Source organism: Malassezia sympodialis, genomic scaffold (genome assembly GCF_000349305.1).
Source record: "Malassezia sympodialis ATCC 42132 genomic scaffold, msy_sf_6, whole genome shotgun sequence".
In the NCBI taxonomy this organism is placed as follows: Eukaryota; Fungi; Basidiomycota; class Malasseziomycetes; order Malasseziales; family Malasseziaceae; genus Malassezia; species Malassezia sympodialis.
In genome coordinates this window covers 98,770-126,077 of record NW_017387804.1, presented here as the reverse complement: position 1 = coordinate 126,077, position 27,308 = coordinate 98,770, and the positions used below count along the sequence as shown (strand labels likewise).

Genomic DNA, 27,308 nt, shown 5'->3' with positions numbered 1-27,308 from the left:
TCCAACTACCTACGACTGCGCCGCAAGAGCGCGGTCAGTGCAACGCCTGCCACGGTGGCTGCGCCGCCCAAGAGGGCCATACCAATATACCCTTCTGCAAGCTGTCAGAGATTTCGGGGTGACGCACCTTTGGCAATACCTTGCTCGATGAGCGTGTTGAGACTCTGCGCCTGCATGTTTTTTGGCTCGCGTTCCAGCAAGAGGGCTGCTGTAAGTCGAACAATTGCATACCATTGAACCGCTTCGCCTCATCAAAGTTAGATAGCTTATAGTGGCCCAGCGCTAGGTAATACAGGCACTCGCGACGGCGCGGTGGATCCGTGCGGTAAATGTCGGTAAGGAGCGCCACTCCCTGAAGCATCTGCTGCCTGTGCGTGCTCTTAATGAGCGCCCAAGCATAGTTGAACTTGGTCTGTGTTGTAATGTGTCCAGAAGAGGCCTCCGTCTCGTACTGGTCATGCAAGACCTGCAGCTCGGCAGGCGATAGCGACGTCTGCGCATCGACCACGTACGGCAGTGTCATGGCAGCGGGGTAGGGTGGGCGTCGGCACGTGCGGACAGGGGATATATGCCTTGACGACGGCTTGGGCCCAGGGGCTTGTGCACGACTTCCGCCATCGCGATCGGTGAGCGCCACCTGAGCGAGTGATGGCGACAGACGAAGAGTCGTCTCTCTGGCTTGGCGAGCTAAGGGTGCAGATCTTCGATCCTCGCAAGGAATCTCCAAGCACTTCGAGTGGTGATGCCAGCGACACGCCCTCTACGGCAGGGCGATCACAGACCTTTGTTTCGTACGGGGTCCGCGCGGAGACGAGTCTCCCGCACTTTTCTCGCTCGTACATGGTGACACGCAAACGCTTTCAAGACTTTGTTTTTCTGCGAAATGCCCTCGTGAAGGACTTTCCTGCGTGCACCATCCCTCCCCTCCCGGACAAACACCGCATTGGTACGTACATCACGGCTCGCTGACGACAGGCTATTTGACAGGTGATCGATTCAGCCCCGAGTTCATTCAGCGGAGGAGCATGGAGCTCCAGCTTTTCCTGGAACGTGTCTGTCGCCATCCGACACTGCAGCGTGCCAAGATTGTGCAGCAGTTTCTGGAATCAAGCGAGTGGCACATTGATATGCACTCGTACTCGGGGCAGTCGATGGGCGTCAGTGCCGGGCCGCATGTTCAGGCGCTTCCGCCACCTGCGCACCATGGCCTCCTCGAGTCGATGGGCGATGTCTTTATCAATGCTTTTGCGCGTGTGCGCCGTCCAGACCCGAAGTTTGTGGCGGTGCGGAGCGAGCTAGAGGAGCAGGAAGATCGCAACTTGCAGCTGGAGCGGGTGCTCCTGCGCAATCGGACGCACGTTTCTGGTACGTATGTCGGTCCATGCCTGGCATGCTTCCGATTTATGCGAAAGATCTCGATGACTCATGCAGGCGTGAAGTGGTCGCTTACGACGAATTGTATTCTACACATTTGGGCGCATCTACTGAAGATTTGAGCACAGATTACCATGATATGGGACATGCATTTGAGCAGCTGGCCGTCCTTGAGAGCGGCATGGCGGGCGGCCTCCAGCGTGTCGGTGCGGCTATGAAGTCGATGGCCGAGCTGGAGACGCGGTTTACCTCTCAGGTGACCGACGACCTTTTGACACTCGTACATGCCAAGCAGGCGTTTATGCAGTCGCACAAAGCGCTATTGAAGCAGCGCGATGCAAAACAGCTTGATTTTGAGGGCCTCACCGACTACTTGCACACGGCCGTGACGGAGCGTGAGCGCCTTACGGGGCTGAGCGATGCTGAGGGTATCTCTGAGCCCGGGGCTGTGCGCGGGACGGGTCTCCGTGGCTACGTACGTTCCACGATGGACCGCATGTGGGGTGTCGACGAAGAGCAGGCACGTATTGAGCGTTTGCAGCGGCTGGACGGGCGCATTAGTGAGCTGCAGGAGGCTGTGCAGACAGCTCACACGCATGCCCAGGCCTTCAACGAGCATGCGGAGCTCGAGCACCGTGTGTTTGAGCTGGGCCGTCAGCATGAGGACCACCAGATGCTGCGTCTTTACGTGGAAGGGCAGGTGGCCCTCCAAGAGCAGGGCCTGGCGCTTTGGGACGAGCTGCTCAAGTCTCTCGAGACGCCTTCGCATGCCACGGACAGCGACAGGTCCGTCGAGCCAGCACCACCTACATCCGCATCTGTATAGCTACGTGAACCTAAAACATGCCCGTCGGCTGCATCATCATACCACCCGTCGGAGCGGCCGTAAGCAGCTTGTTGGCAAACGCACCGGGGCCGAGGATGGGCGCGTCCTCGTCCTCCTTCTCCTTGGCCGAGTCTTTTGCTGCAAGCTCGCGAACCTCCTTCTCAAGTTGGCGCAGTTTGTTCCGCGACTCGCGAGCCTGCTGAATCTGGTACGGCATCGTAAAGTCATTCAATGCGTGGCGCCACGACATTTCCATGACCACATCGGGAGCCAGCAGGTCGTAGCAAGCATAGAGCATAGCCGCATAGCACTCCTTGTTGCCCGTGTCAACAAAGTAGCCCAGCAGTTCCTCGGCAACTTGTGGCTCGTCCGAGTGCGCTGCCGTCTCAATCGCGTCGCGGAAAAGCGCATCTGCCTTGGACAGCGAAATGCTGTCGTCATACTTGCCGTTCTTGCGGTACAGATGCGCAGCAAGACGACGGAACTCGAGAAGCTCGTGGCGCTCAAGACGACGCGCAAGCTCCAGGGCATCAAAATTGTCGTAGGCATCGATCGACACACGCAGCGTGCCGTAGTCCTCCTCCTCGATCAGCAGATCGTTGTACGCGTCGTTCACAGCCTCCACGTTCTGCGGCTGCACTGACATAAGATACGAGCGAATAAGCGGCACATTGTCGTGGTCATGCTTCTTGAACATGCGCACGACACGGCCATGGTCAATCCGCTTCACCAGCACAGTCAGCAGGTCGTTGAGCAGGAGAGGGTGCTGCTCAAGGTAGAATGTCAGCGCCCGATAGTAAATCTCCACGTTCGCCACCTGCGGCAGTACTGCTTTGAACTGGTCGTGCTCCCACGCCTCAGAGCAGTGCTCCATGATCGTCAACGCGGCATTGTCAAACTCGTCGTACTTGATATAGAGGAAGACAAGCTCACGCCACAGATGAGCCCTCTCGGTGACTTTGATCAGCTGCGGCAGGTTGCTGCGCGACCAGTACAGCTTTAGGTGCTCCATCAGGCGCTCTGGGCGGTACTTGGCCAGTGCCACGCCCATTTGCGTAAAGACGCCCATGTGCGCACGCTCCAGACCCAGGGCAGCATCAAGCAGCTGCAGCAGCTCATCAAAGTGGCCCTTGACTTCGTACGCACGGATCACCGTCGGAAGATCTTCGGCGTGCGGCACAACCGCCAGACCGGCAATCTGCGCAAGCTTGAACTCGCCCTTGTTCAGACACGCAGCGTGCATCTGCTTCCAAACCGAGGTGTTTCCTGCCTTGCGCGCCGCCTCAATCGCGGCAGGGAAGTCATTCAGGTACACGAGCGTCGTCGCCAGACGCGCGTAGTTCGATACGCTGCTGAACAAGAGACGCGCCGCCTCGTACAGCTCGTCCTTGAAGCACTTCTCACCGACGCTTAGGACATCCGCAACGTTCGTCATCGACAAGAACTCCTCCATGTCGGCCAGACGGTGCGCCTTGGCGAGGCAGTATGCGTACTCGGTGTCGATCATCGGCTCGCGCGCCTGCTTGCGGGCCATCTGCAAGAAGCGGATCAGCTCCTCCTCACGGCCTGAGCGCTCGGCGATCTCGATGACCTCCTCAAAGTTCGACGGGTCCTCGGCACGGACGTACGAGTCGATTGCATCCTTCACACGTAGGCCATCGAGCTGGGCCTTACCCAGGCGCGACCAGATCTCGGGCTGGTTTAGCTTGTTGGCATACAGCTGCGCACGGTCAATCGACACAATGTGGTTCACGAGCGTGTCCATAGCATCCACATGCTGGCCAGCGCGGCTGTAGATCTGGAACGCCTCCTCGTACAGACCATGGTCGATGGCGATCTTGGCGATCTCGTCCACGTCGTAGCCGTCAAGACGCTCAATGTACCCGCTCACCTTGGCCTTATCCGTGCGAATCGCCGTGAGCATCAGTAGGTTCTTCAGGCTGCGGTTGTCGCTGAAGGCCGATGCTTCCAGCACAATCGGCTCCAGCAGCTTGATCAGCTCGTGCGGCAGGTCCGCCGTCATGAACGCTTTGACCGTGGCAGACACGTCCTCAGGGTTCGTCGACTCGGGCACCGCCACCGCAGTTACCTGGTCGATGAGCGCACGGCGGTGCACACTCTCTTCGTTCAGCACTTTAGCCCACAGCTCGGGATTGCGGCGCAGCACGAGGTAGCGCGCCTGGTGCTTGTACATAGAGTTGTCGTTCGTGATCGCCAGCAGCTCGTCGTCACAGAAGCCCTTGGCGTACGCAATGTACGCCAAGTACGGGTCGCGCTTCTCGCAGTATTTACCGACGACAAGGGGGTCGTAGAGGTTGTTCTCCTTCAAAAAGGCCTCGGGGTTCTGGTTGCTGTCGATGCTGATCTTGGCCATGGCATTGTACAGCGCCTGGTCCTCGTTGCCCGACTCAATCTGTGTCTTAAGCCACGGCAGGATCAGCTTGAGGCGGTTGCGCTTCTCGACCTCGTCGACCAGCTCGTCCACAGGGATCGGGCCCGTCACTGAGGCCAGCAGGTTCTTGATCACACCTTCGTCGCAGTCCACATCGAGCAGTCCGCCGATTACCTGCGGCGTCCGCGTCGAGTTCACCTGCTGCACATATACCTCAATAAAGTTCAGCAGCATGTTCTGATACAGGTACAGCACCAGGTCATGCACGTAGTTGAACCGGTCGCACACAATAATGAGTGGCAGCTGGTCCGGCAGCTTAGCCTCCTTGAGGAAGTTCTTCACCTTCTCGGGGTTGTACGCATTCGACTCGCGACACACGCGCTCAACCTCGCGAATCTGGCCAGTGCGCGTCGCGGCTTGGATGTACTTGAAGTGCACTTCGGGGTCCTCGCTCAGGTTCACAACCGAGCCCAAGTAGTAGTAGAGACCCTCGAAGCTGCGGAACTTCTCGAACATCTCGATGAGCTTGGACGCGCCCAACAGGTCCGAGTACTTCGTCGCGATCTGCACAACCACCTGCAGGTTTTGGCGGATGTTGGCGCGCAGCATCTCGTACAGCGACTCGAGCGACTGCTCCACGGTAAGTGTGCCAAAGTAGTTGACGAGCCAATCATTCTCAAAGAGGTTCGAGTGCACCACCACACGCTTAATGTCCGCGAGGTCCTCGTAGTGCTCCAGCGCACGCTGCATCAGACCCGCCTTCTCACACAGGTTCGCAATGCGCGGGCGGTCGTAGTGCGTGAACATGTGGTTGCCCAGAATGGCATCGGCGACTTGCGGTGCGTTGAGTAGGTTCACCTCGAGCAGGCGCGTCTGCAGAGCACTCTGCTCCGGCTTGTTGTCCTTGAGCGCATCCAGCAGGAAGGACGTGGCCTGCTGCACCATGTTCTGGCTCAGGAAAATGTCGGCCACACGCTCGACATCCACGAGCGGGCCGTCCTCATCAGTAACAAGGCTCGACGCAAACGCCGCCGCTTGCTCGGGGTTCACACGCACCACATGACGGAGCAGTGTGGCGTAGTCGGGCGTGTAACCGACCTTCTTGGCGTACAGGACAATCTTGTTGAATTGGCCCGTCTCGGCAAAGCACGCGACGACCTTGTTCGGCACACTAGCACGCAGATACACGCTCAGCGCCAGGCTCATGTCCTGTTGGCGCACGAGATCACCGAGCTCCTCACTGCACTCGAGCTTGTCCTCCTTGAGCCACTTCTCCAAGAGGTGCTTGCGGCCCTGCGCCAAGACCGGGCGCGCAAGCTCCAGCGACTCGTACTGGTTCAGCGAGCCGCTCTCCAGGAGCACGCCAAAGTACTGCAGGATCGGCGAGAGCGTGCCCGGCTGCGCCGGCACCTGCTTCAGCTGCTCGATGGTTTGGGCTGTGCGCAGAATGCCACGCGGCGAGTGCGCCGCCACCTTGATGGCCTCGCTGTACTGGCCCGCACTGAACAGCGAGTGGAACTGCTGAAGGTACAGGTCGTCGGCGCCGGGCAGATTACCACGGGAGGCGAGCTTGAAGGCGAGATCGGTGTTGTTGAGTGTTTGCAAAATGTACGGCACAATCGTGTGGGGGTCAACCGACACCGACAGCACCTGGCCGCGGCGGTTGACCGCAATGATACCGTGCGAGCTCTTCTGCTCCGCGGCCACAAACACAGTCTCGCCCGAGACACGGTTCATATAGATACAGGCGCCCGTCTCGAGGTCGTACAAGTGAATGAAGCCGTACTTGGTCACCAAGTACACAATGCCGTACTTGCGACTGGCCTGCAACGCGACGGGGAAGTCGTTTGCAGCCTCCGCTGGGAAGAACACGTCGACGGCCTTCTTCGTGAACACAGGGTTCTCCGCGGCGTGATCAATCTCGACAATGTGCAGCTTCGCGCCGGTAGCCGTGCGCACAGCGAACGTAAAGAGCTTGTACGGCAAGGGCGCGTCCTGCGTCTTGAGCTCGACAAAGGCCGCGGCGTGACCCTCGATCGGCTGCGAGACACCGCGCTCTTTGCTGTAGAGCTGCATAGAGCCCTTGATCCTGAAGGCATTCGGCGCATCGTTGCTCGAAATGCCGACAAGGACCATCCACTGGCCGTCGTCCGAGGCGCGGTAGTTGATGATCTGTGTGTCGGCGAGGCTGGCGTGTCGATCAAACACCTTTTGCGGCGGAGCATCATTCTCCATGCTCCAGTGGTACACACTCGTCGGCGTCACGATACCGAGCTCCGTGGCGGAGATCCAGCGCCAGAACACCACGTCCTGGGGCGATACGTGGGATTGGAGCTTGGTCTTCGTCGCGAGGTTGAACACCTGGAGCTGGCGCTGCGCCTTCAGCGCGAGGATGTTCTGCTCGGGGTTCATGATCGCCGAGTCGGCACTCATCGGCCGCCGCACGACATGCGAGATATCGTTGAGGTCGACGATGGCGACCGAGTTGCCCGACTCGGTGCTCTCGCGCACGCAAACGTAGAGCTCGGACTCGAGCGTCACATTTGCAAACGATATACTTTCAGGCGCAATGCCCAGGTCCTGCAGCTGGACATGCTCTGCAAAGTGGATTGGCTTGTCCGCTGCCATGACGGGATAAGGCCGCTGGGAACCACGCAGCCCGGCGCCCTGGTGGGTCGCGCCAGGGCCACACGGCTCGGCCGAGAGCCACGCGGCCGGCCGATCACGCCTGGCGACGTCAGCGTGCGTGGCCGCGGCGACGGCGCGCGTCCGTTGAGATCCATGAGCGACACAGACAAGGCGGCTGCGCTCGAGGCGTATCGCAAGGCGATACGTCAGCATGACGAGCGCTCCGAAGAGCTGAAGAAGCGTGCGTACCTTATGCTGACCGCAGTGCGCCTGGGCATCCGCGATTTGGAGAAGGAGTACGACCAGACGGAGGAGAATATCAAGGCTTTGCAGTCGGTTGGCCAGATTATTGGCGAGGTGCTGTGTGAGCTGGATCCAGAGCGATGTACGTGTGTGGTGCTGACGCAGACATTGTCAAGGCCTCGTCGGGTCCGCGCTACGTGGTCGGTGTGCGCGCCACGGTGCCGCGCCACAAGCTCGTGCAGGGCGTGCGTGTGGCGCTGGATATGACGACGCTGACGATCATGCGCATCCTGCCGCGCGAGGTGGATCCGACGGTGTACAAGATGAGCACTGAGGACCCGAGCGGCGCGTCGTTCGCGGGCATCGGTGGCCTGAGCGAGCAGATTCGCGAGCTGCGCGAGGTGATTGAGCTGCCGCTGCTGAACCCCGAGCTCTTCCAGCGCGTTGGTATCAAGACGCCGAAGGGTGTGCTGCTGTATGGCCCACCAGGCACGGGTAAGACGCTCCTGGCGCGCGCGGTGGCTGCGACGCTGGAGACGAACTTTCTCAAGGTCGTCGCGAGCGCGATTGTGGACAAGTACATTGGCGAGAGCGCGCGCCTGGTGCGCGAGATGTTTGCCTATGCGCGCACGCAGGAGCCGTGCATCATCTTTATGGACGAGGTCGATGCGATTGGTGGGCGGCGCTTCAGCGAGGGCACGAGTGCGGACCGTGAGATTCAGCGCACGCTGATGGAGCTGCTGAACCAGATGGACGGCTTTGACCCGCTGGGCAAGACGAAAGTCATTATGGCGACGAACCGGCCGGACACGCTGGACCCTGCGCTGCTGCGCCCGGGGCGCATTGACCGCAAGATTGAGATCCCGCTGCCGAACGAGCAGAGCCGCCTGGAGATCCTGAAGATCCATACGCGCCCCATCGCGAAGAAGGAGGAGCTCGACTACGAGGCGATCGTGAAGCTGTCGGACGGCTTCAACGGCGCCGACCTGCGGAACGTCGCGACGGAGGCGGGTATGTTCGCCATCCGCGCGGACCGCGACTACTGCCTGCAAGAGGACTTTATGAAGGCGGCGCGCAAGCTGCAGGAGGCCAAGCGCCACGAAACCAAAATCGACTATGCGGCCGTATAATACACTACTGAATCCAGCCAGGCTGCATCCACGGGTCAGGCGCCATAAGGATGTGGCGGTCGAGGAACGTGAGGAAGCGCATGCGGTACTGCCGCGGCGTGATGATCGTGGGCTCGCCGCGCCCGCCGCCGCCGAGGATCGCCGTCTCCTTGACAAAGCTCTCCACACGCTTGTCCCATGTGTAGGTGCGCAGGTAGTCGATGATGCCCATGACCATCTCGCCGCGCGTCGCATCGAGCGCCACAATGAGCGAGTAGTCCATCACATTCATCTCGGTCAGGAAGAGCGTGTCGTTGTACAGCGCCGCCCGCAGGATCCGCTTCGAGTGCTCCCGCACCAGCACCGGCGACGTCTGTGCATAATGCAGCAGGTTCTCATCCAGCAGCACTTCGTGGGGGCGCCCCGTCTCGTGCACGAGGCGGTGCCGCGTGCTACCCTTGAGGTCGAAGATCTTGTCGACATGCCGCCCGTACAGCAGATTTTCCATCACGACAAAGTCCATCTTGAGGCCCTTGCCCGTGTGCGTGTTCTTGAACCCAATGCGGAAGTACCCAAAGATCTTGGTCAGCGTCGTCGGCCGCGCCTGCGCCTTGCAGTCGGCCAGGTACGCAAAGTACTGCGGCGCAAACTTGCTGAACCCATCCAGCTCCGTGCGCGAGAGCTGCTTCACCACAAAGCGGTCGTCGCGCGTCTTGAGGAACGCTGAGCCGGACTTGCCGCCCTGCGAGTCCCACTTGACGCACCGCGAGAGGGACTGCACCAGCTGCGCATCGCACCCACACATGTGCCGCAGTGCATCGAACTGCTCGGCAAAGAAGATCTTGCACCACAGCTTCACCGAGTCCGTGTCAAACTCGTACAGGTAGTGCGAGCCTTCCGTGCTGCGCAGCTCCTGCACATAGTCCGGCGCTTCATGGCCCGTGCGCTGTCGCCGCAGGTCGCCAATCTGCTCGCGGTAGCTGCGCGAGTCGAGCGTGAACGCAATAATCGAGCTCGGCTCATCCTCCCGAACGACCACACGCGCATCAGAAAACACGTGGTCCGTCGACAGGAACGGATACTCGAGAGCCAGCAGCTCACCCACATGCATCGTCCACGTCGCTTCCAGCAGGTGGAACAGGCGCGTGCGCTCCGGGAGTCCCTCGGCGTCGGCGGGGGCAGCACGCGCCGCCGCCACCGCATCGTCGACGTCGGCGCGCCCCACATCCGACGGCACGGACACAGCGAGATCCGTGCCACCCGACAGACACAGCGAGCCCGTCTCGGACGTGTCGGCCGGCACAGGCACCTCGACGGTGTGTGGTGTCTCGGGGGCCGGCTCTGGTGCCTCGATCGTACGCGGCATTTCCAGGTACGAATGGCGCACCGCTTGCGCCTCGCCTAGCCATGCCGCACCGCGCCGCACCGCACTGCTGTGCTCCAGGTGCTTGGTCTCTTCGTCATCGCTCTCGTCACCCCGCACAGCATCACGCAGGTTCTTGAACACCTCGACCGTCGCATGCGCCGTCGTCACAGGCCGCGCACGCCGCACACGCGCGGCCATCTTCTCACGCTCCGCTTCGCGCGTCATCTGGTCGTACTGCTGTGCCAGCATCGACACCTGGGAGCGCATCGACCCTTCGCGCCGCTTGCTCTTGGAGCGGTGTTCGCCGCGGGGCGCCGCGAACGGCGTGAGCGCCTGGTTCGGAGGGCGTGTAAGGCGCATGCTGCCGGGATACACGTCGCGCTCGCCTGGCGTGCGTCGCCGCTCTGGCGACGACGGGGGCCGCAGACTGAGGGGCTTGAGCGCCGCCTTGGCCTCCAGGAGGACATCCCGCGTGAGCATCCGCGGTACACTAGTCACTGGCGACGGCGAGCGCTGTGTGGACGGCGGACGCGATAGCACAGAGGCCGGCTGCGCCGCCTCGAGCATCGGTGGGCGCACAGGCACACCGTGAACAGGGTTCGGCATGAAGAGGCGCGTGCCGGTATGAGTCACGGCCTGTGCGTGAGCTTCGCTCGGCTTGGGCTGTGCTGCTTTTGCCTCTGGCAGGGCCTCTCTTGCCTCGAGATGCGCCTCTTTCGCTTCAGGTGGCGCCACGCCACGCTTTTTCGGGGACTCGCTCGGCCTGGAGGGTGGCTCGGCCTCTGGCGGCGGACGTGTCTCCATCTTCGGCTTGGACGGCGCTTCCATGCCCGGGCTTGAGCGCTCCGCCTTGCTCGGCTCAGGCGTCACGGTTCGCTCGTGAGCACCGTGCCCCCTCTCCTCCGGCACACCTGCGCGCCCCGCGTCTTCGAGGCGCGGCGTCTCGTCGCGGACCTTGTCGCGGTCCGAGCCCCACAGGTCCAGGAGGGACGAGAGTTCCAGGACGCGCTTCTCACTCAGTGTATCGAGCGGCTCGGTATCAGCCGATGCGGCATCGTCGATATCGCGCCCGGAGCGCTTGGCATGTAGCGCCGTAATACGCCGGAGCTCGCGCTCGCTGATCGTAGAGCGCTTTTCAAAGTCGACAAAGGCACCGTCCCACTCCACGACCTTGTCCTGGAGGAAGCGGCGCGCCTCGTTCACGCGCAGCATGTGCCGGTCCGCGTGGAAGTACGTGTCGTGGATGTGCTGTTCCACCTCGGCGCAGTCGCTGCGTGCGGCCTGCGCGAGCTGCGCGAGGAGCGACTCGGCCTGCACACGCACACGCGCGAGAGCGCCCTCCGCGTAGATCGAGCGTGTCTCGAGCTCGTGCTGCAGAGCCGCGAGACGCTCACACACCGAGCGCCAGTACCGCGCATTCTTCTCAAACAGGCTGATCATCTCGTAGTTCAGTGTGTCGCACATGAGCTCCGCATTCATGACCGGGCGGGTCGGCGGAACGACGACGTCCCACGGCTCAATGGGGTCGGCATGGAAGCGGATCGCGAGATGGTGCAGCGCAAAGTAGCGCACATTGTCGCGGTAGTAGTCGTGGCTACACATGGACGAGTGGCACGACGCATTCGGGTAGCATTGCAGCTCGAGGAACTTGGCAAAGCTCAGCGACCACGCCTCGTCACTCACGCGCGTCACGGGCGTGGTGGCCTCGCACCGCTTGCAGTAGCTCCAGCACAGCAGCTCATCCTCGTCACCGGGCAAGGGACATGCAAATCGCTCCACGACCATCTGAATGCACATGGTATTGTGCACCATCGTCGTGTAGTGCACGAGATTCGCGCTCTCACAGCCGCGCGCGCCGCACTTGAGCGCACTCTCTGCACACAGACGCTCGAGAACGAGTCCGAGCGGCTCGTCGTCGGGGCCGTAGAACTCGAATGTCTGGAACGCGGGGCCACGGCACACCTGCTGCGTCGCGGCACACGTCGTGCTCGCGAGCGTGACGAGCCGTTGGTGGGCGAACGGCGTCAGCATCCTGGACATGCTGCTCACACACGCGTGCCAGCAGGTGCGGATCGCCTCGTGCTCAGCCTCGAGCTGCGCGCGCTCCGCTTCGGCGCGGTACGAATGCGGGGCACACAGCGTCAGGACACGCGGCTCCAGGCCGGGCACGCGGTACTCGGCCGTGTACGTGTACGTGTCCGGCGCCACGTCCATCTTGCGCAGCGTGTGCAGCCGGTCCGTGACCTCCTTCATGCGCGTCACGAGGTACGGGGGCGGCAGCACCACCGAGATCGACGCGCTGAGCAGCAGGCGCTGGAACTTTTTCAGCGTCTCATCGAGGATGATCCGCTGGTGCATCTCTTCCTCGTCGTCAGGCAGCGCGCTCGAAGCCTCCGCCTGCGACTGGATGTTGATCACGGACCAGTCGAGCACCGCGCCCATATCGCGCCGCGCATACTCCTCGAGCTTGAGGTTGTAGCCGACAAACACCATGAGCGCGAGGATCGCCTTGATGCGCCGCAGCTTCCCCAAGCGCGCACCGCGCAGGATCAGCGCGCTGCCGACCTCCTTCGAGGCGACTTCAATGCGCAGGAGCGGCTTGCGCCGCTCGGGCGCCTCGGCGTGCTGGTACGTGTCGATCGACACACTGGCACACCGCCCGAGGCGCGGCTCGAGCGCCAGCCGGTCAATCGATGTAATGACGTCGGCCTGCGTGCAGTGCGCAATAGCATCGATCGACGAGCGCTTCATGCGGCAGAACACGACGACACCGGCCTCCTCAAACAGCTCGAGCGCGATGTGCGATACCGACTTTTCGGCAAGGACCACATTCGGTCGCTGCGCGCAAATGCGCGCCACGAGGATGCGCAGAAACTCGCGCTCCTGCGCCATGATCGAGTCGAGCGACATGAGCTGGTTTGCGTTGCGGTGGTACTCGATGGGAAACGCGACGAGCAGCAGGCGCGCGCTCCGCATCGGGAGCAGGCCGGCCATGCGCTTCGTTGCGACGTTCTTCGTGCACACGTATCCGTCGATAAACTCACAGTCGGAAATGTGGCCGCCCGGGAAGCATTTGATCTTGACAAAGTGCCGGATGTCCGTGACGTACGTGTGCCGTGTCCGCACGTGGATCCGCTCAATCACCGCGAGCGCAAGGAGCTTGACCGTCTCTTTCCACGCCTGCACCTCACCCACATGCTCGGCGAGCAGCAGCTGGTGCAGCATGCGAAGAAAGTAGACGAGCGACGTGGCGCCCAGTGCCGTGCTCGTGACGAAGCGCGATGCACCACGCATCAGCTTCTGGCGCGCCGTGCTCCGCCGGACCGGACTCGCGGTGCGCGGCGACACGCTCGGGTCGTCCGGTGTATCGTCCGCCGCACTCGTCTCAGCCTCGGCTTCGTCCCGCGTCTCGTCGGACGTGTCCTGCGGCTCCTCGGGCGTCACCATCGCCGCATCAGGCGCAACGAGCTCCGACGCCTGGTTCTCGCCCTCATCGAGGCCGGAGCGGAACGGCGCCTCCTCGACGGCCATCGGCTCAGCCGCCGACAGGTCGCCCAGCGCCTCGAGCTCGTGCAGCTGCATACCAGCGCCCTCCGCCTCATCGCTCGCCGACGAGCGCCGCCGCGGAAGCATGTGCGAGTCGTGCGAGAACAGCGTCGTCGCTGCGAACTCAGAGCGTGGCGCAGGCACGTCGTGCGCTTCGTCCACCACACTGGAGACGGAGTGCGCACGGGGACGCGCACTCGATGCGCGCGCGTCTGCATCAATTTTTTGCCGCCGGTCGTACTCCTCGAGCATGTGCTTGCACTGGTCGCAGGTACGCAGTGTGCCGCTGTGGCCCCACCGCTCACCAGGCACGAGGTTCGACGCACAGCGGCTGCAGAAGATCTGTCCGCAGATGCGGCAGTGGTGCTTGCGGCGCAGCGACGTGAAGGGCATGAGGCAGTCGCGGCACTCTTTCGCCGTCTCGTCGGCCATCCAGTACTTGCGGCTGAGGCCCTCCCCACGGAAGCGCCGGATCCACAGGTCCGCACTCGGCCGCATGCTGATCGTGCTCATAGAGTCGTCGCCGGCGTCAGAGCGCGCGCGCCGCGTCGTAGTGACGGAGCGCGCATCCTCCAGCACGTCCGTGCTGAGGGGAAAGCCGGGCACACTCTGGATGGCGCCGCCCCACGACGACCATTCGGTCCGCCGGCCGTCGTCCGTGTCATAATTCGACGACGTCGGACTGCGTGGCTCGTCGTTCCTTTGACCGGCTGCGTGCTCAGGGAGCATCGTGATGGCTGGCGACACGGTGCGCAGTGGCACGATGCCATGGCCCTGCCCGGCTCGGCGGCTCTGCAGCGCACGCGGAGCGGCTGGCACCCCGGTCATCGGCGAGGCGCTGGCGCTCGTGCTCCTAGGCGCCTCCCGAGCCGGCGCAGCCGCCGCCGGCGGGGCCGAAAAGGCAGCACGCATGCGGTCAAATAGGGAGGCAAAGGCAAACGAGGGCGGCCTCTCCTCCTTCTCGTCTAGGAATCCGAACGTCATAAGCTTGGGCTCGTCCGTCGGTAGGCTGGCCGCCGGCGCCGCCGAGGACGACGCCTCGGCGGATGGCGGCCGTGCGCTCTCCGCGCCAGTCATGCGCGCCGACCGTAGCGACGAGGTGGGTTCGGTGGTCCGTGTGCACCTACGTCGATTGGCCCATTCATGTGGAGGCTACAGCGCTACGGCGCGGCACGATACGCGCGGTCCACGCGAGTGATCAGATGCAGGCCGGCGACCTCGCGGAGCGCCACACACCGGTGGTGCAAAAGCTCCAGGTCGCGGAAGCGTAGCTGGGGTTGGAAAGGCGCAAGGGGCGCATACTTGTCAGCCGAGACGGCGGTGCGTGGCTGCGCCGCGAGCGCCGCGAGCAGCGTCGGCGGCGGCGGCAGCGGCGCCCAGTCGAGGCGGCTGGGCGGCGGCGGCAGCCCATCCAGCGCCGCGCGGCTCGTAGGTGTGGGCGGGGGGTATGTGTGCAAAAATTCCTGCAGCAGCGCGAGCCCGTCTGCGACGCGGAAACTCTTCGCGTGCTGCCGGATCATCAGCGCCCACATCTTGGAGATGATGCGGGCATCCGCATGCGCCTCGAGTGTGCGCCACTGCTCCCACACGCGCGCGGCCACTTGGTCCGCATACGCGCGCTCCCTGTGCTGCGCACATGCCTCGAGCACCATCGCCCAAGTGTGTGCGTTCGGCGCGACGGCGGCCTGCTGGAACACGCCGTCAGGCGCTTCCGTCGCGTGCACGAGTGCCTCGAGGCGCTGCGCCGGACGCAGATGGTGCGTGAGCACCGAGAGGTACGCGTTGAGCATGCGCGGCGTAGGTACGACCGAGGCAAGAGGATGCGCGCCCGCGTCCGCCTGCCCCTGATCAGCGAGGATGCGCGCCATGAGCGCCTGCACTTCAGCGACGACGTCGGGCGACGTCGACGGTGTGGCCTGCGTGAATGTACGCGCCTCGGTCTCGACCATCTCCGCTGCCCCGTCGTCCACCTGTGAGTCTGGCGCAGCCGATGCGCGCGCCACGTCCGCGCGACGGACCGGCGGGCGGTACACGGCATACGTCCAGAGTACATTCGCCATCGTCTCCTCGTTCGGCCCATGCGCAACGCCACGTGCGATGGCAGCATGCACCAGGTCGGCGAGAATCCACCGCGCGGTGGCGAGGTCGCCGTGGCGCGCGCTGCCTTGCAGGACGGCATTGTAGGTGTACGTGTCCGGCGCCATGGGCGACGTCGGGTCAGACGACAGGTCCATCAGCTGACGCAGGAGCTGGATTGCATCGCCGTAGTGCTCCTTGCGCCGCGCACACGTCAGGATGAGACTGTCGTACACCTCCTTGTTGGGCCGGATCCCATGGTGCACGGTCATCTCGCGGAACAGGTCCAGCGCGCGCTCCGCTTCCGCCACCACCGCGCTGGGGCGGCGCGCGCCGAGCGCCGTCGGCTGCGGCACACCCGCCGCACACGCGCGGATCATCATCGCATACAGCGCCGCGTCTGGCACGGCGTGCGCAGCGAAGCGCATGTGATAGAAGAGCGACCACGCCAGGGGCTGCAGCTCCCGCACAGGGTGCTTGAGCAGGTGCTCCATGACGAGCGTGTACGACGACATGGGCGCCGGCACCGTCTGCTCCCAGTGCGCGAGGTACTGCGCAGCTTTCCACAGCTGGTTCGTTTGGGTATAGGCTTTGGTCACCACATGCTGGATCCCTGCATCCGGCGCAACGCCCTGCGTGTCCAGCACCGCACTGAGCTCCAGCACCGTGTCGGCGTCGCCGGCGTTTGCATACACGTCCATGACCTGGCGGAACAGTGGCAGGCATGCGGGGCCCTGCTGCAGCGCCAGCGCCAGGACCGTTTTGACGTGGGGCGCGTCGCCGTCGCGCGCACTTTGCATGGCGAGCGCCGCCCACTCGTCCGGGCGCAGGTCTGCGTCCAGGCCGTCTGCCTCGACGAGGCGCTGCACGAGCTGGTCTCGTAGGGCCTGGCGCTCATCGGCGCCTGGCGGCACGGCGACCTCGCTCGAGCCGGTCGCGGGCAGGGCCGCGACGCCCCAGCGCTGCGCCAGCGCGCGCAGCACGGAAGTCGTGCTGGGCGGCGGCGGCGGGAGCGTGGACGCATCGCTCGGCGGCGGCGCGACCAGCTCGCGATACATGGCCTCGAGCGTCTCGTCATCGAGCGGCGGCAGGTCCTTGGTCGCCTGCGCAATGTGCTCGCGCTTGTCCGACTCTTGCAGCTGGCGCTCCAGCTCGGCGATCTCGCGACGCAGCTCGACCTCGCGGTGCCGGAGTGTACCGCGTATCGGTGCACGGCGCGCATGGCACGGCACGCCCGTGGAGAGCGCACGCAGCGCCAGGCGCACCGGCTGCCCCAGGGCCGCTCGTCGCAGCATGCAACGCTTCGACGCCACCCAAGTGTATCACGTGCTATTTCAGAAGATCCAGGCCGGCGAACGGGTCGTGCGGCGCTGGCGCGGGCGGCGGCGGCGCGGCCGGTCGCGACGAGCTTCCTGCGAGGGGCATCGGCGGCGGCATCGCAGGGCCGCTCGGAGCATCGAGATCGCCCAGCAGGTCCACCGCGCCGCGCGCCGCGGGCTTGGCCGGCTCGGCCGCTGGCGCAGAGGTATCGAGGGACAGGAGCGCGGCCAGGTCGCTGCTGCCGGACGTGGGCGCGGCGTTCGACGGCGCCGGGTCATCGTCGAACGAGATAAGCTCGGCGGCGTGGCTGCTGGGTGGCGCGCGCCCGTGCGCCACGGCGTCGTACTGGCCCAGCGTCTCATGGATGCAGTCGTTGATCTCAAGGAAGCGTGCGAGGAGCTCCGACTCCTCCTGCTGCGCCTGCTCGATCCAGCGCTGCAGACGCGGCTGCACACTCCGCAGATGCGAGGCGACTTGGTCGTACGCGTCGCCCGCCACAAACTTCTCCGTAGGCTTGGCCTGCGCCAGCATGTCCGATAGGAGCTTCGCGCGCGCGGCGACCTTGTCCATTTCCTTGGCAACCTGGCGCGCCTGGATACTGCTCTGCTCAGGCTCGGCGCCAGAGAGGATCTTCATGAGCTCCTGCGCCTGCTGCAAGTCGCGCGGCGTGCCGCGGCGGATGAGCTCCTGGAGCTTGGCGCTCTGCGCGAGGCGCGTCTCCTCCTCGAGCTCTTCGGGCGACTGCAGCGGCTGCGCCGTGTTCAGCACCGACGCCGAGCGCGCGTCGACCTTCGGGAAGCGGTATCCCTTGTACATGAGCAGGCGGTGCATGTCGCGGATATGCACGAGGTCCTCCTTGTACTTGCTCGTGACACAGATCGTCTGCCGCCACTCGTGGATCATCTCGAGAATGCGTGTCATGACCGGGCTCGGATGCATCGGCGGGCGCTCCGGGAAGCGGCGCACAAGCTCGTTGAGAAACTCTTTCGTGGCGATCTGCAGATGCATGAGAAAGCCACAGTTCTTCACGAGGATATCAAGCAGGTGCAGTGCAAGCATGCCCACATGCGGGATGCGCGAGTTCACATACTCGACGATCTCAAACGCCGCCTCGCGTGCCGTGTTCGCCCGCTTCGTGTTGATGTAGTCAGCCAACTCGAGCGCGAGCGGCAAATTCGGCTGCTCGAGCCCCGGATCGCAGCAGCGCACCACAAAAGACTGAACGGGCGTAAGGTGCATGCCGAGGTCCGGCGCCCGGCTGCCCCACTCATTCTGGCGCGTCGCGTACGGCGGCATCGGGGCCTGCTGCCACGGCGTCGCAGGGCCGCCACGGCCTCTCGCGTTCTTCACGTGACATGGCCGTGCGCCGCGCCGCGCGGCGCTTCGGGCCCAGTGCAAGCGGCGCCGCGGCGCATGTGGCTCCTGTCCTGCTACTTTGACGGCGAGCATGGTGCGTCGTGCCACTCACACCAGAGCCGCCATCGCTGCGCGCCCTGCTCACGGACCGCGCGTATACCCTGGGGCGCAAGCACGGCGCCGTGGACCTGCTCGTGCCGGTCGTGCGCATCAGCCGCTTCTCCGGCACACTGACGATCGGCGCCATGCACGACGAGGACGTGGCCAGGCCGGGCATGCGTCCCAGCGTCACATGGACGCTGCATGCCAGCAGCAAGGCCGGCAGCCTGGTCGAGGGCTTCCGCGGCCGCAACCGCTTTCAGCAGCGGGTGCGCCCCGAGACACCGATGCCCCTGCACGACGGAGATACCCTGTGCCTCGTACCGGGCGTGACCGCCACGCTCCGCTGGCAGCCTCTCACCGTGTGTGTGGCGCGCGTGCCGTCGCTCGAGACGCACGCCACGACCGCCGCCGCCGCTCGCCTGGGCCTCCACCTCGTGCCGCCGGCGCAGCTCGCCGAGGCCACCTACGTGTGTGTGCCGGCCGTGCGGCCCAACAAGACGCAGCTGCTCGCGCTCGTGCATGGCCTCCCCCTCGTTGCTGAGGCATTTGTCCAGACGCTCTTGGACGGGCCGCCGGCGTCCGCGTGGGCGCTGCCTGATCCGAGCGCCTTTGTGCCGCCAAGCGACCCACGTCTCCCGCCAGACGCTCAGATATCCCGCTTGCAGCTGCGCCCGGATGCGCGGCGGCGGCACCTATTCCAGGGCGCGGCGCTGTTCATGGTGGTAGCAGGCTCCGCGCGCCGACATACGGACATGGCCGAGCTGGCGCGGGCGGCCGGCGCCGTCGTCCACGTCCACGACGCGGCTGTGCACGCGCTGCAAGATGCGCACGAGGCTGAGCGTGCCCTGTCGCGAGCGCGCGCACACACAACACACCCGATGTACGTGGTTGTGGCGGAAGACGCAGCGCCGCTCGCCACGAGCGTGCCAAGCACCGCTACGCGCCTGGGCCTCGTGCGGTTGCCGGGCGGCCTCACAGCGATCACACAAGGCATCCTCGACGTCCAGCGCTGGGACCAGATGGCTCCTGCGCCGGTATCGGAGGCGCAGCCGCGCACCGATACGCCAGATGTTTCGAGTGTAGGAGAGGTGACGGTCGACGTGACGAGTGACCGCAGTGTCGACCGGGCGCCGTGTCCATCGGAAGGCGGCAGCGAGGTGCTCGAAGTACCGCCGGAGCCGGAGCCTGCCGGACCTGACCCTGCGCCTGAGCGGGAGGCCCCAGCCGCGCCCGTGCCGAGGGATGCGCCCGCGGCGGCCCCGACCGAGGCGCCCCGCGCGCAGGGTGCCGCGCATGGCCCGTCGCTTCCGCGGCGAGCAGGGACGCGGCAGGCGCGGCGCTCGCACCTGCTGGACGAGCTCCTAGGTGTACAGGCGCCTGAGCCAGCGCAGCCTCCTCCGCCGGCCGTGGCAGCCGCGTCGCTCACCGAGGGACGACCACCGAGCCCGATCCCTTCGGCGTCGCCTCTCGAGATGGCGCCGCTCGCGCGCCCGTCGCTCCTCCAGGTGCAGGTCGTGCCGATGCTCCGCCAAGCGCGCGGAGCGCGCGAGGCACGACGCCCGCGACGGCAGCGACTCTCGCGTCGCGTCGCGCTCGTGCTGGATGCGCCTGGGGTGTCGGATACAATGGGCGAGCAGGGCGATGATCTGTAGACGTCTATGTTGTATTATTCGGCGACTTGGTCCAGCGTGGACGATGTGCGTGGGCGCTCTGCGCTGGCGGCGTGTACGTCGCGTGAGCGCGAGCGCGAGCGCGAACGGATACGGAACAGGCTAGCGACATTTCCGAGTCCCCGTCCCCGCTCCTGCTCGCTGCTCGCGTCGGACGATACAGGCGGCGGCGCGCCGCGGCCGCCGGCATGCGGGCGATTGCCGACCCCCCCGCGGCCGACCACGGGCGCGTTGCTCCGCAGCTCGCGCGACTGCATCTCGTCCTGCATCTCAAGCGCGCGGTACTTTTCCTCTTCACGCAGCTTGCGCTCCATGGGATCACGCGAGGGCGAGCGCACGTTGCCCGCGCCGCCGCGGCCCACATGTACGGTGGACAGCTGCTCGCGCAGCTGAGGATCGTTGCCGTGCTCGCCACGCGCTAGGTGTGCGTGCATCTGGCGTCAGTATAGGCAACGCACATTTCCAATGCCTCCCCGGCCCGAGGCCTTCAGGGACCGCCCGCGCTCCGGCTCGGCTGCCATCGCTCGCGGCACCAGAGATAACGCACAAGGCGGCGCCAGGTCCCCGCATCACGTGCTATATTGTGGGGTCGTGCCTCTATCACGCGAGCGGCGGCAGATCGGCTGGCACATCGAGCGAGGGCGATAAGCTCTCGGCACCGTCCGCGAGACGCAGAAAGCCCTGGCCCGAGCCGATCAGCCGCCGCTTCTTCTTGCGGGCTTGCGGCGCCGGGTCGTCCCGCACGCGCGTGCCGAGCATGGGCGTCGCCTCGGCGTCCAGGTCGGGCGCAGCGACTGCCGTGCGCTCCAGCATCGGCGTCATGCCAGGCCGCAGGGCCGGCGCAGGCGCCCGAGCAGGCGTCGCAGCCGGTGCCTCGTCCGCGTCCTCGAGCGTGGGCGGCGTCGCTGGCTGCATGGCCGGCGACACGCGCGCGTCCTCCGTCCATTCGCGTGACTGGGCCCGGACACCGTACGTCTCGAGCGCCGCAGGCTCGGCGGCCGGCGAGGCCTCGGCAGGCGCCGGCGGCTCGCTCGACGGCCTCGGCGCTTGCTGCGCGGCCAGCGCCGCCTCCGCTGCCACTCGCGCCGCTGCATGCGCAGCGACCTGCTGCTGCAGCTCGGCCACCTGCTGCTGGAGCCGCTGTGTATCGTCTGCCTGTGCCGCGGCCTGCTGCTGACCGCGGTGTGCGTACAGTCCCGCGAGGAAGGCCGTCTGCTCGTGAGCAAGACGCAAGCGGCGCCGCTGCTCGGCCAGCTCCGACTGCAGCTTGGTCACCTCGTTCTGGTGGACGACCAGCTGCACATGCACCGAGTCAAGCTCGTCCGCACCCTCCGACGAGCTCGTGAGGAGGCGCCAGTACCGATTGTCGTACTCGATCTTGGTATCCGCCATGTGCGACTCGAGCACACGCACGCGCTGCCGCATCGCACGCCGGTCGTTCTCGCGGCCCTGCTGCAGCGCGGTCACTTGCGCCTGCAGCGCAGTTTGCTCGCTCGTCCAGCCATGTGCATCGCCGCGTGCATGCACAAGGCGTTCCTGCATCGTGTCCAGCTCCTCTTCCAGCTCAGCACACCGCCGCTTCCACTTGAGCAGCTCCTCGGTCAGGAGCCGGTTCGAGCGCGTCGGCGGCGCGCCCTGCACGGGCGCCGTACGTGTGGGCGAGCCGGACACAGGCGGCACAGGCCGAGGCGCCATGGCGGCCTCAGGCGCCGGTGAGCTCGGCCGGCGCCGGCACGGCGCCGGCGCCTCGGCCTTGGGTGGAAGAGTGGCAGGCGCGGGCGCACGGGACATGCGCGCCTGTGTCGGTGCCTCGCGCGGAGGCGCCGGTCGTCGGACCGCGTTGCGCGGTGCGGCAGGTGAATGGTGGGCACGCTGCGCGGACCATGGCGAGGCGGCCGGCGAGGCCTCCTCTCGAGCCAGAGATGCTCTTGGGAGCGCCGCAGGAGCAGGGCGCGGTGCACCGAGCGGGGTGCGGGCCTTGACAGGCGAGGCGCGCGCCGGCGTCGGACCTTTGGCCGGCGACGAATGCGTCTTGGCCGGCGAATAACGCACAGGCGTGGTCGCCTTGACGGGCGAGGCACGCAGCGGCGTCGTTGACTGAGCCGGCTCGGCGTGCGGCCGCGGCGCCAGCCGCGAAGGGCCGGCGACCGGTGCAGGCTGCGCCGACGAGACAGCCTCTGGGCGAGGCGGCGGTGGCGCCTGTGCTTTCCCGCGCATGAAGGCGCGGCGCGTATCAGTAAACGGGTCGGTAATCTTGTCAAAGTCGATGGTATCATAGTAGCCGGCGGCCTCGGCAGCGGGTCCCGGTGCCGCGTGCGTTTGTGCGGCTGGTGCCGATGGCGCGCGCTGGCTCTGGGGCGTGCGCCTCACCGGCGACTCGCGCGCAGGTGTGCGAGCAGGCGGGGGCCGCGGCTCAGGCGACGGCTCATCCCACACGGGCTCCTCGTCCATATCGCTCGACGAGGCCGACTGTGCCGCATTTTCGTCCGGCACAAAGTCGGTGTCTTCGATGTCGTCGTCGTCGAGCTCGGCATGGCGGGCGAGGGGCGAGCGAGGCAGCACAGGCGGCGGCAAGTCCATGTCGTACAGGCCAGCCATGAGCGGCGACTCGCCGAGCGTCTCGTCGACGGAGAGGCGCAGGGATCGCTCGGCACTGCGTGGCGGGGTGCGTGCATGGGCACCCAAGGCAGGCAGGCGCCCGATCTTGCGTGGCTCCGCCCGCTCCATGCCGCACGTTAAGCCACGACGCGACGAGGCCGCGCGCGGCGCGTTGCATCACGTGACAAAGTCGGGGCGGCCGCAGCGTGGCGCCTCTTTCTTCGTTGAGCAAAGTGTGGGCAGTTCGACGAGTCCCTCGGCTGGCCCGACCCTGTTGTGTGTTACGTGTACGGACCCACTACGTTATGAGCCGACCTCCGATTCCATCGAAGCACGAGTTTGCTGGTGCGCCGCTGTTCCAGCGCCTGCCGAAGCTGCCGCCGCTCGAGGGCACGGATCCAGCGCGCGCGCCGCAGGACGCCTTCCGTCTGGCGATTGCGGGCCCGCTGTCCGAGGTGCTCGGTACGCCGCTCAGCGACACCTTCCTGGCTGTGGCGCCTGGAGGCAAAGAGGGCGACTTTAAGGTGGTCCTGCCGCGCTTCCGCCTGCCGACGAAGGTCGATGAGCTACAGGCCAAGGTGCTCTCGTCGTTCCAGCCGAACGAGTACGTGGAGAGCGTCACGAAGCAGGGCCCGGCAGTCGTGTACACGGTGAACAAGCGCACGCTCGTCGCGCTCGTGCTCTCGACGGTGCATGCGCTGACGCACGGCGAGGGCGCTGCGATCGACGCCGACGGGCAGAAGCAGCCGTCGTACGGCTCGAACACGTCGGGCCGCGGCAAGCGCGCAATTGTCGAGTTCTCGTCGCCGAACATTGCCAAGCCGTTCCATGCGGGCCACCTGCGCAGCACGATCATCGGTGCCTTCCTGGCGAACCTGTACGAGGCGAATGGCTGGGACGTGACGCGTCTCAACTACCTGGGTGACTGGGGCAAGCAGTTCGGTCTGCTCGCGCTCGGCTGGCGCCGCTTTGGTGATGAGGCGAAGCTGCAGGCGGACCCTGTGCAGCACCTCTTTGACGTGTACGTCGAGATCAACAAGCTCGCGTCCGAGGAGGGCGGCCAGGGCGAGGCGATCCACGACGAGGCGCGTGAGTTCTTCAAGGGCATGGAGGATGGCAAGCCGGAGAACCTCGTCGAGTGGGCGCGGTTCCGCGACCTGTCGATCGAAAAGTACAAGGAGACGTACGCGCGCCTGAACGTGCACTTTGACGAGTACCGCGGCGAGTCGAAGGTGAAGCGCGAGCAGCTCGAGGCGACGATGGCAAAGCTGCGCGACGCCGACTTTACGTCGTACGAGGAGAACGGCGCACTGCTCGCCGACCTGACGCCGTACAAGCTCGAGAAGGCGGTGATTGTGCGCAAGGACGGCACGCCGCTGTACCTCACGCGCGACATCCCCGAGGCGGAGGAGCGCTACGAGCAGTACCACTTTGACAAGATGATCTATGTGATTGCGTCGCAGCAGGACCTGCACTGCGCGCAGCTGTTCAAGATCCTCGAGCTGCTCGGCCATCCCTGGGCGCGCAAGGACGCAGGCGGCCTCGTGCACATCAACTTTGGTATGGTGCAGGGCATGTCGACCCGCAAGGGCACGGTCGTGTTCCTCGACCACATCCTCGACGAGACCAAGGAACAGATGCACGAGGTGATGCGCAAGAACGAGGTCAAGTACGCGCAGCTCGAAGACCCCGAGCGCACCGCGGACATAGTTGGCATGACGGCCATCAAGATCCAGGACATGACCGGCAAGCGCATCAACAACTACACGTTCGACTGGAAGCGCATGTTCTCGTTCGAGGGCGACACGGGCCCGTACCTGCAGTACAACCACGTGCGTCTCTGCTCGATGGAGCGCACCAACGCCGAGGACGGCCTCGTGCTCCCGAGGGAGGACCTCGATGTGTCGGCCATGCACACGGACCACCTCGTCACCCCCGAGGCGCTCGAGATTGTGTGGCTCCTTGCGCAGTGGCCCGATGTGGTGCGCACCGCCAGCCGCGACCACCAGGCGTCGACAGTGGTCACGTTCTGCTTCAAGCTGACGCACGCCATCAGCTCGGCTTGGGAAAAGCTCATCGTCAAGGGCCAGGCCCGGGACGACGCGCTCGTGCGCCTGTGGCTCTACCGCTGCGCCAAGGATGTGCTCGGCAGTGCACTGCGCCTGCTGACCATTACGCCGCTCGAACGCATGTAGTTCATATGGTACATTAGTCTACAGGCTACTTGCGCTTCTTCAGCTTCGGGTTCGACGTCCGGCTCGCCTTGCGGTTCACACCCACGCGGCTGCCGCGCTCGCGCTGCCGCGACTGTGCTTGTGCCGCCTCCAGGCTCGCCTTCTTATGGCGGTTCTTGTTCTTGACATTGGCGTGCGTGTAGTAGTTCTCCGCCTTGCGCTTGCTCGTGGTCATTCGCTTCTCCTTGACGCGCGGACGCTCCTCCTCCGAGTCAGACACGCCCTGCGCCGGCGGCGGCGACGACGTGCGGAATACGTCCTCCCACGCCAGGCCCTCGAAGTCGTCCTCGCTGTCGTCGTCCTCTTCGTCCTCGTCGTCCTCTTCGTCCTCGTCGTCCTCTTCGTCCTCGTCCTCCTCTTCTTCGTCCTCGTCCTCCTCTTCTTCGTCCTCGTCCTCCTCCTCGTCCTCTTCCGCCTCCACATCGTCCTCGCCTTCCAGCAACTCGTCCGGCGCCTCGCCGTCGCCACGCTCAAAGTCCTCGGGCACACCGCCATGGGTATCTTCGCTGGTGAACTTGGACATCACAGGGATCTGATGGATCGGCTGGTCCACGCCCTGCACGCGGCGCTCCGCCTGTTCGCTATCCGCCTGAGCCGGCGGCAGCGGCGGCGGCACAAAGAAGGGGATCTTGCCGCGGATCCAGTCGTTAAGCACCATGCGTGCACTTGTGTCGAGGTCCGGCTCACCGCCTTTGAGGAGCTTGCCCATGCGCGTCGAGAGCTGTGCCAGAAAGTCGTCAGCGTCCTTCCAGGAGGTCAGCTGGTACGTGCGCTTGATATATTCGGGCTTCACACGGCTCAGCAGCGATGCAATGTGCTCGCTGGGCGTCTCCAGGTTCTCCACACGCACCACGCCCTTGAGCACCGTGTTGGTCTCGGAGTCGTGCGCGCTCACCGGCACAATGCCGGGGCAGTCGATCAGGTAGATACGCCGCATGAGCGTGATGTATTGCCACACCTTCGTCTCGCCGGGAATCGGCGCCACATTGCACACCTTCTTCTTCTTCAGTGTGTTGATGATCGAGCTCTTGCCGACATTCGGGTAGCCCACAAAGCCCACGCTGATCTGCTTCTTGTCCGAGTGCAGCACACTGAACTGACGCAGCAGCTGGATCAGGCTGCCCTTGCCGAAGCTGTGGTTGATCGACGCGTGAAACGCCAGCGTCGGAAACTCCCTCGAGAGGATCTTGATCCAGCGCGCCTGTGAGTTAGTACTGCTCCGCACGCGTAGGGGAGGAGGGAATGTTCGTGAAGGCACAGGGGTCACGCCGCATCGCTTACGCTCGACGCAACCCCAGCGCCACCAAGCCAGTGACAGAGGCATCCTTCCCACATCCGGTCCTCAATGGCGGGAGAGGACTTGGGAGGGGTGGCAAGCCACGATGAAGGCTGCACATCTGCCACCGTTACTCTTCCACATTCGTAACAGTGTATGCGCCACGGGATGGTGTGGAACACCAGGCTGCAACCCTTGACTAGAATGTGGGGCAGGGGGAGGGGAGGGGGGAGGGGGATATACGTACCGTAACCCACGTAGGGACCAAATCCACCTTGTTCAGCACAAAGACCAGGTGCTTGTGAGGCGTTTCTTCGCGGATATGCTTCTCGACATTGCGGCAGCGAGTGCCCATGGGATCGCGGGCATCCAGGACATGCAAGATCACGTCCGAGCTATCAATTACCTTGTACAACTCGCCCCAAATACGCCGCGACTGGCCCTTGGAATACACTGGCTCCGAGCGGCCGCGCTGGACCGGCGCCGAGTACACCTCGCCCGGGAGCGCGATGCGGCTCGACTCCGACGAGCCAAGAGGAATCTCGCGGTCCTCGGGCACGAGGCCCTCGCCACGAGCCTTGGCCTCCATTGACGCCACCTTCTCGTCTTCCTGCTCGCCCATCACACGCGACGTCTCGGCGAGGTCCGCAAACGAGCTCATGCCCATATCGAGGCGCGGTCGCTTCCGCTGCGCACCGGGGCCAAACGTCTTCTCGAATGGCTCGACCTCCGTCAGGGAGGGGGCCTTGCCACGTGAAGGCTCTTGGATCAGACTCATGGGGAGCTTGTTGCGCCGCAGCAGCACGCTGTACGGGTCGTTGACCTTGGATCCCAGCGCCGTACGGAAGTGGTCCAGCGCATCCTGCGCAATCACACGCGTGTTGCCGAACCAGCGGCGGTCCGGCTGCACTCGCCCCGGCTTGGCCTCCGAGCTCTGGAACTCGGCCGCCTTGACGATGTTGCCGGCGCGGTCGCGCTGCGCCTTAGTCGAAGAGCTGAACTTCGACAGCATCTTGACACGCTTTGCAGCCTTGGCATCGCGGTAAAAGTTCTCGCCCTTGACGCTCCGGATGCCGGACGGCTTGTCCTTTTTCTGGGCGGCCATGGTGCGTGAACAAGAAAAAAAGTGCGGCGCGGCGCCACGGCCGATACTCACGTGATGCACACCGCCGCGCTGTCGCTGCGCGCACAA

At 64.9% G+C, this 27,308-nt stretch overlaps 11 protein-coding genes across 11 annotated transcripts; 4 read left to right on the top strand and 7 right to left on the bottom strand.

Annotated features, from left to right (window-relative positions):
- Positions 1-5: 5 nt before the first annotated feature.
- Positions 6-523, bottom strand: MSY001_1461 (uncharacterized protein; the record flags this gene model as incomplete). The annotated part of the gene is made up of 2 exons (XM_018883263.1): positions 6-94; positions 232-523. The coding sequence occupies 2 exons, from the start codon at positions 521-523 to the stop codon at positions 6-8; spliced, it is 381 nt and encodes a 126-aa protein (XP_018740040.1).
- Positions 524-648: 125 nt separating this feature from the next.
- On the top strand, positions 649-2,200 carry MSY001_1460 (uncharacterized protein; the record flags this gene model as incomplete). The annotated part of the gene is made up of 3 exons (XM_018883262.1): positions 649-946; positions 976-1,365; positions 1,491-2,200. 3 exons carry the CDS (start codon positions 649-651, stop codon positions 2,198-2,200), a joined length of 1,398 nt encoding a protein of 465 aa, XP_018740039.1.
- A 10-nt stretch (positions 2,201-2,210) lies between these two features.
- On the bottom strand, positions 2,211-7,220 carry MSY001_1459 (uncharacterized protein; the record flags this gene model as incomplete). Its single annotated transcript, XM_018883261.1, has 1 exon — positions 2,211-7,220. One exon carries the CDS (start codon positions 7,218-7,220, stop codon positions 2,211-2,213), a length of 5,010 nt encoding a protein of 1,669 aa, XP_018740038.1.
- A 153-nt stretch (positions 7,221-7,373) lies between these two features.
- On the top strand, positions 7,374-8,593 carry MSY001_1458 (uncharacterized protein; the record flags this gene model as incomplete). Its single annotated transcript, XM_018883260.1, is given in 2 exon segments — positions 7,374-7,582; positions 7,600-8,593. The coding sequence occupies 2 exon segments, from the start codon at positions 7,374-7,376 to the stop codon at positions 8,591-8,593; spliced, it is 1,203 nt and encodes a 400-aa protein (XP_018740037.1).
- A 4-nt stretch (positions 8,594-8,597) lies between these two features.
- MSY001_1457 (uncharacterized protein) lies at positions 8,598-14,213 on the bottom strand (the record flags this gene model as incomplete). The annotated part of the gene is made up of 2 exons (XM_018883259.1): positions 8,598-11,970; positions 11,992-14,213. The coding sequence occupies 2 exons, from the start codon at positions 14,211-14,213 to the stop codon at positions 8,598-8,600; spliced, it is 5,595 nt and encodes a 1,864-aa protein (XP_018740036.1).
- Positions 14,214-14,644: 431 nt separating this feature from the next.
- Positions 14,645-16,855, bottom strand: MSY001_1456 (uncharacterized protein; the record flags this gene model as incomplete). The annotated part of the gene is made up of 1 exon (XM_018883258.1): positions 14,645-16,855. The coding sequence occupies one exon, from the start codon at positions 16,853-16,855 to the stop codon at positions 14,645-14,647; it is 2,211 nt and encodes a 736-aa protein (XP_018740035.1).
- A 34-nt stretch (positions 16,856-16,889) lies between these two features.
- On the bottom strand, positions 16,890-18,176 carry MSY001_1455 (uncharacterized protein; the record flags this gene model as incomplete). Its single annotated transcript, XM_018883257.1, has 1 exon — positions 16,890-18,176. The coding sequence occupies one exon, from the start codon at positions 18,174-18,176 to the stop codon at positions 16,890-16,892; it is 1,287 nt and encodes a 428-aa protein (XP_018740034.1).
- A 305-nt stretch (positions 18,177-18,481) lies between these two features.
- MSY001_1454 (uncharacterized protein) lies at positions 18,482-19,990 on the top strand (the record flags this gene model as incomplete). The annotated part of the gene is made up of 1 exon (XM_018883256.1): positions 18,482-19,990. The coding sequence occupies one exon, from the start codon at positions 18,482-18,484 to the stop codon at positions 19,988-19,990; it is 1,509 nt and encodes a 502-aa protein (XP_018740033.1).
- A 618-nt stretch (positions 19,991-20,608) lies between these two features.
- On the bottom strand, positions 20,609-22,735 carry MSY001_1453 (uncharacterized protein; the record flags this gene model as incomplete). The annotated part of the gene is made up of 1 exon (XM_018883255.1): positions 20,609-22,735. The coding sequence occupies one exon, from the start codon at positions 22,733-22,735 to the stop codon at positions 20,609-20,611; it is 2,127 nt and encodes a 708-aa protein (XP_018740032.1).
- Positions 22,736-22,911: 176 nt separating this feature from the next.
- MSY001_1452 (uncharacterized protein) lies at positions 22,912-24,801 on the top strand (the record flags this gene model as incomplete). The annotated part of the gene is made up of 1 exon (XM_018883253.1): positions 22,912-24,801. The coding sequence occupies one exon, from the start codon at positions 22,912-22,914 to the stop codon at positions 24,799-24,801; it is 1,890 nt and encodes a 629-aa protein (XP_018740031.1).
- A 25-nt stretch (positions 24,802-24,826) lies between these two features.
- On the bottom strand, positions 24,827-27,221 carry MSY001_1451 (uncharacterized protein; the record flags this gene model as incomplete). The annotated part of the gene is made up of 2 exons (XM_018883252.1): positions 24,827-26,041; positions 26,364-27,221. The coding sequence occupies 2 exons, from the start codon at positions 27,219-27,221 to the stop codon at positions 24,827-24,829; spliced, it is 2,073 nt and encodes a 690-aa protein (XP_018740030.1).
- Between the last annotated feature and the right edge of the window lie 87 nt (positions 27,222-27,308).